Here is a 10,448-nt window from a genome sequence, read left to right as displayed (position 1 = left end):
CTGCTGCTACTACTAATACTTCTACTATTACTGTAACTACTATGACTGCTACTACTACTACTACTACTGCCACAGGCCCAATTGGGCCACCTCCTCTATGGAGGCATTGTGCCACAGTTTATTATGCATACGCAGGTCTCCAGGAACATGGCTCCAGTGCTGTGTTCCCAGGGACATCTTTATTGGGTATGTATATGATGGCTATTTTCCAAGTGTTATATGCAGCTCTGGAGCCAACATCGGATGGCAGAAGGTTTGTCATGTGTAAAGACCTCTGCACCTAGGGGTTCAAGAATAAAAAGCCACACCAATATATTTTTATTAAGAAATAATCAATAAATGGAAATGTTTACATTCCTTTTAGGAATAATTGATTGTGGACAGGTACAGCCCCGAGGTTTAGTATGCAGAGAAGTCAGTGGAAATGCTTAAACTAACTTTCCCTACCTTACAATGTTAGATGATTGCTGTGTATCCGGACCCTGGATCTGCCAGTCTCAGAGGGACTTGTGTGTAAATCGTCCCTTCTCCGTTGTTTCTGTGCTGCCGCCTTTGCTCATGGCTGTGGTCAAGGGTCACCCTATTACGCAGCCAGCGGGAGGATAGTTGCTGAAGTGGTGGTGCTTTCTTGCAGGGGTCAACGCTCACTAGACTCAAATGTGTTTTGTGTACTGTACAAAATACTTTTTTTTTAAGGTGTTTTGTGTACACTATTTCAGTCATTACTATAACTGTTTTAAATGTTGTTTCAGTGTTACTACAGCTACTGTTCTACTACTACTACTATGACTGCTGCTACTACTACTATAGCTACAACTATGACTGCTACTGTTGCAGGTACTTGTTTCCTAGCACGGGGCCCACGATATTCAGTCGCACGGCATCGCATGCCATATGCCAGCATGCGATGCGATTTTAAATTGTATAAGCACCCTATACGACTTTTAATTGTATAAGCACCCTAATGGGTGCTTACAATGTTAAATGCACCCCCACGCCACCCCTACTATTAACGGCAACCCGAAGCATGGCGAGCGCAGCGAGCCCGCGAGTGGCGGCGGTACGCGTCCTGCAAACTTTTCATATCCCCACTATCCACGTCGGCGTGGAGTTGATTTTATACACTCGCCACACTTCGGGCAAACTATATAAAATCAACTCCACGCCGACGTGGATAGTGGGGGTATGAAAAGATCGTAGGATGCGTACCGCCGCCGCTCGCCACGCTTCGGGTTGGCGTTGATAGTACGGGTGACGTGGGAGTGCTTTTTACATTGTAACCACCCATTATGGTGCTTATACAATTATTTATCTTATAGGGGGCACATTTAACATTGACAACACCCATTAGGGTGCTTATACAATTTTAAATCATATACCATTGTATATGGCATACGATGGCATACAATTCGATGGTATACAATTTAAAATTGTATAACATCGGCTGCCATCGCGTAACATCGCATCGCATACCATCGTATGCCTTATGGTATGCGATGCGATGGGCGCCGTGCTAGGAAACAAGTACCCTGTTGCAACTACTACAGCTACTACTATTTTATTTATTTAATATTTTTTATTTATTAACAGTTTCTCATATAGCGCAGCATATTCCGTTGTGCTTTACAAAAGGAGACAGTGGTACAACAAACAGGGTACTATGACTTGTAGAACAACAAGTGACAGCATGCTCAGGCATTAAGGGCCCACTGGAACCCGTAGTCTGCCTGTACAGAAAATATTAAAATGATGATATGCCTAGCTTGTAGAATACATTTATTTTATACAGATATATCTGTATATCAGTAATAAGTACAGGAGTACACCAAAAGCAGCTAGTGAGGGAAAACAAGGGACATCTTGCTACCAGACCACTTGCTTAGCGCTACATGGCTATTGCTTAGCGCTACGTGGCTCTTGTCGGTAATTATAAAAAAAATAATAAAACAGAAACCAAGTCATACTGCAATGGTAACAATACATCTACTATTGATTCTACAAAAAAAAAAATCTATGTGCGCATCTCCTTTCAGTTTTGTGTAATTATTTAAGTAACTGGACAGCCAATGTTTTCCAAGTTTATAAAACTGACACTTAAGGGTGAAATGTAATAGGGTGAGAGAATCAGAAAGTGAGAGATTTGGTAAGAAATCTCCAGTTTTTTAAAGCGGCAATCATTTACACTTCAAAATCAAACTGGATTTGCCGTGTAGCTGATTGCCGCTTTAAAAAAATTGGAGATTTCTTACCAAATCTCTCACTTTCTGATTCTCTCACCCTATTACATTTCACCCTTAATGTCATACTACCAGCACTGAAGATGTTAATGTCTTGTCTTAGGCAGTGTAATTATACTCTGGAGTCTGCAGCTCTGCAGTAGAATTCTTTGTGACTGAAATCTGCATGCGATACAGTATAGTACTGTACTTGTACATGATTATAGTGAAGTTTCAGCTTAGCAGATCAGCCTCCACCTCAGACACACCTTGTTGATATAATATGAATGAGTTAAAGAAAGAGAGGGAGAGGGAGAGAGAAGTTCAGTTGTTATTCAAAATAATAACACCGAGGTGCTGGATTGAGCAATGAGAAACATACTTAATGAGATGACACAATCCTATTTGCCTTGCTCGGCAACTCCCTCTCTGAGAGACATAAAGTAGACTAGCAAAGATACACTTCTACAACAGAGCAGCCGTGCAGGACACAGTTGGCGTTTATTGAAGATTCACAGCTGATGTGATCATGAGCCACTACACTAGTAGCTTCCTATCTTCTCCCAGTTTAATTAATGGAGGTCTAGAAAAGTTGTACAACTCCTCTCCATATGGCATAGGTGGTAGAAGCGATTTCTCTATTTCTAGATCCAGCTCCCTTTCCTCGGGAATGGGGAGCTATAATTATACCACGGATTCTAGTGATAAAATGCTGTCCAGCAATGGCAAGGAGACCATGCAAAATTTAAATGACCGCCTTGCCTCCTACCTGGAGAAAGTGCGTTCTCTAGAGGATGCCAATATGGAGTTGGAGAAGAAAATCCAAGAGTGGCATACAAACAGGACACAAACCAAGAAGCGAGACTACAGTGTGTACGAGAAGACTATTGCTGAACTTCAGACGCAGGTAAAAGATGCTTAATGTCACTTAAAAGACCACACTGTAATTATCTAACACTATTCACTATTGTGCTGACGCTTGTGAATCATTGGGCCTAATGGCATCACAGGTTTCTTTATAGAACCAGACTGTGTTACAGAATGTCAGATATAACTTTAACAGCGAACAATACCACTCTTCATTCATGTTTAACTTTCTATATTTTACTATGACTATTACTTTTAGGTCTTGGTATATATTTTATGATAGTATTTACTTCCTCTTTGTTGCAGTACTCTGTTCTTTATATACCAGACCTCTTGTAAATTAGCTGTTTTTCTACTATGTTTTATGTGTCTACACATTAGTATGAAGTATGGAGTATGGAGTATGAAGTACAGTAGTGTTATTCATTCCCTTAGTTTGTTTATCCCCTTATGATGTGTTATTTTCTATTAAAGCCTGTCACTCTTTTATCCTGGCTGGATATATAGCACGCTTTCATCTTTCCTGGTTGGTTTCACAATCCTTAGTTTCCAGCTGTCAGACTGTAGCACGTGTTTTCTCATGTCCAGTTATAAGACAGCGTGCACTGCTCCTTACATCAGTCAGTTTCATTGGTAAAGTGGCATGCAATTATCCCATTCATGAAACAATGGGAACATATTATATCCATTTGGATCTAGTTCAAAAGATTCTTATAAAAATAACTATTTTATTATAAAATGTTCTCCCAGTATAATGTATATACCTTTAATGATGTAGTAATATGTCTCATAGAAGAGATGACATATTAAGCTCATACAAATCCATGTTGAAGAGGGCAGGTGAAGATTAACATCATAGTACATTGACCAGTGTTGGGTCGAACAAGCCCTGTGTTGTCTGAGCCCTCGTCTGGTGGCATTACTTTTTGGTCTAATATTGTCACTGTCACTGAGAACACTGTCACTGAGAACACTGAGCTGAGAGCAGTTTTGCAGATGGATCTTAAGATGTGTAGTACTGTACAGCTTTGCAGCAGTCACAGCTTACATGGCAGCTGAAGTGGCACACCTAGATGGAAACAGGTGTTCGCACACAGGTTGTTTAATATGTATCCAGTCATCTAGTTGACAGTAACATTTTTGACATTGACATTAGGTCGACGACCAATATGTCAACATACACTAAGTGATGACACATTGAAATATCAACATTTAACATGTCTACATACTGTGCTAGCATACTGTGCTAGCATTATCTCACATTATTCATATATGTCCTTTAGAAAAGGATGATGAGTACGTGAAAAGCAACTATCATTTGCTTCATTGGTTGCTATGGGCAAATTCTCCACTGGTCCATTTCTCCACTCGTTTACTGCTTGATGCAAAGACTTTAGTATGATATGTAAAAGGCTTCCACTACAGAACATAACTGGGTTTCAGACTAGCTTTGTGGAGAGTACTGCCATTTAGCGGGATACAGTCATATTGTCTACAACAACTAGGTCGACAAGCATTGGGTCAACACCACTAGGTCGACATGTAGGAATGTTGACACGGGTCAATGTCGACATGGGTTTAGGTCGACACAAACATTAGGTTGACCTGGGCAAGATCGACAGTCAAAAGGCTGACAGGCGGTATTTCATGCCCTACCATCTACTAGGGCATGGTGGGAGAATAAAATAGTGTGCCGAGAGTAGCGAGGCACCATGCCCGAAGCATGGAGAGTGCAGCGGTGCACTTTAAAATGTGTCCATGTCGACATTTGGGTAAAAAAACTGTCAAAAACCCCATGTCGACCTTGTGACTGTCGACACAATGCCTGTGTCAACCCTGTTGACCTAACCCATGTTGACCTACACCCAGGGCCAGTGCCACCACTAGGGGCAGCCTTAGGTATTTTCTAAGGGCGCCGGCCACTGGAGGGTGGACACTTGGAGCAACTCCCCCTCCCCCCCATCAGGTGAGCAGCTCCCTCTCACTGACTCGCCAAACCCACTGACACCCACCCCAGAGACGCTCTGTTCTCCCCCCCCCCTCCCCCACCCCCGCCATGGAGCAAAGCAGCGGTGGCGGCCTGCTTCACCACCACACACCAAACCCCCCACCCCACCCCCGTGAAGTGGGTGGGCATCTGGGGGCCACCCCCCCCCACGCCTGGGGCGCCCCGGCTCTGCCTACACCCATGTCGACAATATGATCCACACCCCCATTTAGCCATGAACTAAAACTGGCAACTACAGTATTACACAGGCTTCATTTATGTCTTCTAAGTCACAATGTAATGACATTTATCCAGATAAAAGATACAGGGCCAGATTTTCTAAGCTTCAAAAGTGATAAAATGGAGAGTGATAAACCACCAGCCAATCAGCTCCTACCTGCCATGTCACAGACTGTGTTTGAAAAATGTCAGGCAGGAGCTGATTGGCTGGCTGTTTATCACACTCTATTTTATCACTTTTGAAGCTTAGAGAATCTGGCCCACAGAATGCTACAAGTAAAGTTATCCTTTGTATTTCTATAGAAGCATTGATCTACAGTATATGGAGAGACACCTGTGCAACACAGATATGTACAGATGAGGGAAAGTAGATCATGTGTTATGTTATCCTACCCATGTAACATCATCTGTCTTGCCAAAATGACATTGTACTCTCTCTCTCTACATGAACTTTCATCTCTCCTATTTGTGTGTCACAGGTGAAACAGAGGAGAAACATATAAATAATCCTAATGTGCATTCAACACTTTCAGTGATGTTTGTACAGTAAATCCAGTAAAAGTGGAAGGGATGTCAAAATATTAAGGGCCAGATGTACCAAGCTTCAAAAAGTGATAAAGTGGAGAGTGACAAACAGCCATCCAATCAGCTTCTACTTGTCATTTTTTCAAACCCAGCCTGTAACATAGCAAGTAGGAGCGATTGGCTGGCTGTTTATCTCTTTCCATTTTATCAGTTTTTGACGCTTGATACATCTGGCTCTAAATGTGTACAGAACTATTCATATTGGCTGAATTTCTTTGCATAACCAATTTGGAATGGTTATATTCTAAAAGTAACATATAACATTCTAATTATTATCGGCTGCTGGGGGACATATCAAAACTTCTGAGAGAGATAAAGCAGTGCAGTAATGCAACCAATCCCCAGCTTAGGCTTGCCTACCCTCCCGGAATGGCCAGGAGCCTCCCGAAAATCGGGTCCTTCTCCCAGCCCTCTGGGAAGGTGGGCAAGTCTCCCACTTTCTGGTGATAGTTCCCACTCCCCCCTTGCCCGGTGGTTTAATTACCGTAAATCGTGGGTCTGCGGTGAGGGGGTGGGGCTTAAATGACACGATCGCAGCATTTTGCGGCATTTAAGCCCCACCCCTCTCCATGGCCCGCGAATCATAGCGGTTTCTGTCATGGGGGGGTGGTGGGCCAAGTGATGTCAGCCTTGCCCCCGGTCCCTGACGTGTTGCCTCTCTGGGTATCTCCAGGAGAGGTGAAATCTAAAGTAGGAAAGTATGCCCCAGCTTCTTTTCAGCTATATATCACAGTATATAAAAGGACATTTACAGTAAAAGCAACTTCATCATTAATGGTTTGATACATCTCCCCCACAAATGTGTCAAATGAAATGTTTTATTTCCAGGAGTCTATTGTAAATGAATGAGAATAACTAGAGAATGATTTGTTTACTATAATTATTAGCAAAATGACACAGTGCATTATTGCCTAACAAACATGCTTAGCCATCCTTTGTACTGCTATGCAGTAAATGAGTCAGTAACTTTGGGATTAAATACAGCTCTATTCGAGGAAAGGTCATCAAGCCTGTTTGAAAATGTATTCTTATAACCAGTGGCGGATCTTACCTTTTCAAGGAAGGGTGGGATGCCTCTGGCCACAGGCACCCCCCTCCCCCTGTCGCTGCCGCCGCTTCCGCTCTCCTCCCGTCCCCGGCGCCTGTCCTATGATTGCAGACGCCGGGACCTATGCGGCCATCTTCTATGGGCTGCTTCGGCAATAGCCCATAGAAGTAATCAAGGTCCCGGCACCTAGGAGGGGGGGGGGGGGGGCTGCCCATAGGTAAAAACCGCCACTGCTTATAACCCATACATATATTATTATTACCAGCACATTTCAGAAAATATAAGCATTTCTTAAAACTGGTGCAAAGGCTAAAGCTAATGTTACCTAGAGCAACCAATCAGATTGTGTTGTCCTTTCCTACAAAAGTGGGCTACATTGTCATTTAATTGGCTAAATGACAATTAAAACCATACCAGCTCTAAGTAGCACTAACGACCCATACACACGATGATGGGGAAAACGTTGGGCTGAAACTCGCCCAGGGAATACACATTGAGCGATTTTCACCCTTATGAACAATTTTCCTGGGGGTCGACGACTTTCCATAACGGGACACTATGGAGAGCCGCTCACCCTGTCACTCCTCTGCTGGTAATACCAGTGATGATGCGGGAGTGCACTGCATCAGCACTCACCGCTCATTGTTACCCCTTACACACTGGGCGGCTTTCAGCTCAAAGTTGCCCATTGTCTGTTTCCTTTGAATGTCAGCAATGATAAGATGCATAGGATCCTCTGTGCTAGTGAGCAGGGCTGGAACTGTATGAAGCAACATGGTGGTTTATTTTTTATTTTTTTATTACAACTTGCTCTTTAACACGGTGGTCTAAATTTAAAGGGTGAACCACACGACTACTAGGGGGAGATGTATCAAGCCTTGGAGAGAGAAGTCAATTTATTAAAGCTCCTAAAAATGTGGTGATGTTGACATAGCAACCAAATAAATGATGTCTATCATTTTCAAGGATGCAATAGAGAAATGATAGATATCACATGATTGGTTGCTATGGGCAACATCACCTCATTTAATGGTTGCTATGGGCAACATCACCTCATTTAATTTTTAGAAGCGTTAGTAAATTTACCCCATAGAGTGGAGAAGTTACTCAAAGCAACCAATCAGCCTTTAGTGGTCATGTGTCTGCCTGTACATGTGGTAGGGAATATAGATTGTAAGCTCCACTGGGGCAGGGACTAATGTGAGTGTTCATCTATTGTCTGTAAAGAGCTGCGGAGTGTGTGCTATATAAATATGTGGTAATAAATAAATAAAAGTATCTACAGTACCACAGACTTTAGAATGAAGAAACTGTTTAGATGCTTGGGGCAACTTCTCCTCTTTACCTCACTCCAAGGCTTCATGCACCTCGCCCTTTATCACAGATGTGCAGACTATTTGGAATGCCCTCCAGATAAAGCAAGGCACACTTTGCTCTCAGTGGTACAAGCTGCTTCTTTGAGGTAGCATGAGGTAACATCTATACATTCCCATACAGAGATACACCTACATACCTAGACTATAATGTCATCTTCTGGCACCTTGTTGCGCTCTACAGAGATTACCCAAGTGCCCACCAGGGGATGGAGCTCAATTTTGTTTAACAATATTAATGTTGAAGTAATACTTTATTTGACGGAACTACTTTGTTGTGTTTAGTTGGATATGTGTGATATTGTGAATGTTCATTAATGAATTCTAAAAATAATAATCAGTTCTCCTTTCTCTTTTCCACGAGTGTAGTTTCTACTTATAATTTTTCTTTCTGTGCAGGATGCATCAAAGCTCTTTGCAGTCAAACCTCTGAAAATGCCATTTTCTAAGATTTTGAGAGTGATAAGCAACCAGCCAATCAGCTCCTACACATCTTTTTACAGGCTGATTTTAGCTGATTGACTGGTTGTTTATCACTCTCCATTTTATCACTTTTTGAAGCTTGATACATCTGGCCCTTTGATGCTAAGTACATCTGGCCCTTTATGCATTCTGGTTTCCTCTTTCAATGGGGCAGATGTATTAAGCCTTAACAAGAGATAAATGCAAGGGTGATAAAGAGAGATAAACACCCAGCCAATCACCTACTAACTGTCATATTACAGACTGTGTTTGAAAAAGTCAGTAAGGAGCTGATTGGCTGGATGTTTATCTCTCTTTATCACCCTTGCATTTATCTCTTGTTAAGGCTTAATACATCTGCCCTATTATTCCCAAAAAATTGTGTTTAAGGTGCATGTCATCCAAATGTTGTACCTACATAATCCTTTGTAACAACAAGAGCCAATTCTGTTACCTTAATGTTGATCAAATACAAAGCAATCATAAACAACTGTATATGAGCAATTACTACACGTGTGTGTTTGTATATCAAAAAGCAGTGAAGCCCAAACAGCGAGAAACTACAGGCAACAAACTGGTAACTTGCCAGCCATCATTGCTGCAATGCTGTAAATAGCCCTAACAACCAGCCTATATGTGACCCCATTTTTGTGAGCATTTTTAATAACATCTATGGGTTTTTGCAGGGCTTACTCAGGTTCATTGTAAACAAGGCCCACATAGGTAAAACCTGGGTCGAACATGCAGTGGAAACAGGATATTAATCTCAGTGTAAAGCTGCTTACATTATCATATGTACAGTATGCTTACAATCTGTAGGACAGCCTACTCATACAGGAGCTGTTATCGATCACCTCATCCTATATCAAATTGTGGCTCCACACCATGTTCCACATGCGTGTTTTCCAGGTCACCCAGCACGTGCACAGGTGCACTCATTATTCAGACACATTTTCAAAAGATCCACAGGTAGAACTAATTATTTGTGATTCTCTCTCTCTCTCTCTCTCTCTCTCTCTCTCTCTCTCTCGCTCTCTCTCTCTCTCTCTTTCTCTCTATATACATTATTTTATTTTTTCTAATTATCTGCATGCTGGTGGATGCCACTGTTCACATGTAATGTAATAATGATGTTCTTCTTTTGTTTTTATCTGATGTCCCAGAGGATTTTTTTGTAATTTAAGGACCTATGGTAACCACATTCTCTACATATCAAATTCACTAGCAACTAGCAACAAAAACATTTGGCATGTGAATTGCTGGAACTTTCACGACGTCACCAGAATGTGATCAGCCAACTGTTTCCAAAAAGCAGGGTTGAAAAGTAACCATTGAAATGTCTGAGCTCCTTCGTGTGTGAAAATTCTCTGAATAGGGATGTAATTTCAGAGTTTCAGACACGAGAAATTCATAGCGCACTAGCCCAGCACCATGGTACAGTATCATGTTGACAAAACTTCTTGATTTTCATAAACAGACAATAAGTCTGCTCCAGGCAGAAACTCAAAGAAGTTTATTTACAGTGGGAAAATGAGTGAGGAACACAGAACAACAGGAGCATACTGTATAGTAGCAAGGAGTTATTATATACTGATACCATGGCTACTATAAATATGTAATCTAATTCATTGGTGTACACGGTTACACATTACATTTTGTTATTTTATTAA

General features: G+C 41.8%; 1 protein-coding gene across 1 annotated transcript in view; it reads left to right on the top strand.

Annotated features, from left to right (window-relative positions):
• Window positions 1-2,727: 2,727 nt before the first annotated feature.
• LOC146007086 (keratin, type I cytoskeletal 19-like) overlaps window positions 2,728-10,448 on the top strand; it is a 52,446-nt gene continuing 44,725 nt past the window's right edge. Inside the window, exon 1 of the mRNA XM_083145469.1 lies at window positions 2,728-3,123. Within this exon, the coding sequence (XP_083001595.1) occupies window positions 2,746-3,123 (378 nt within the window). The 5' untranslated portion in view covers window positions 2,728-2,745. The remainder of the gene's footprint in view (window positions 3,124-10,448) is intronic.

Source organism: Crinia signifera, chromosome 6 (genome assembly GCF_055691185.1).
Source record: "Crinia signifera chromosome 6, ASM5569118v1, whole genome shotgun sequence".
NCBI classification, from domain to species: Eukaryota; Metazoa; Chordata; class Amphibia; order Anura; family Myobatrachidae; genus Crinia; species Crinia signifera.
The sequence above is the reverse complement of the archived record's forward strand: the minus strand, read 5'-3'. Positions and strand labels throughout refer to the sequence as shown.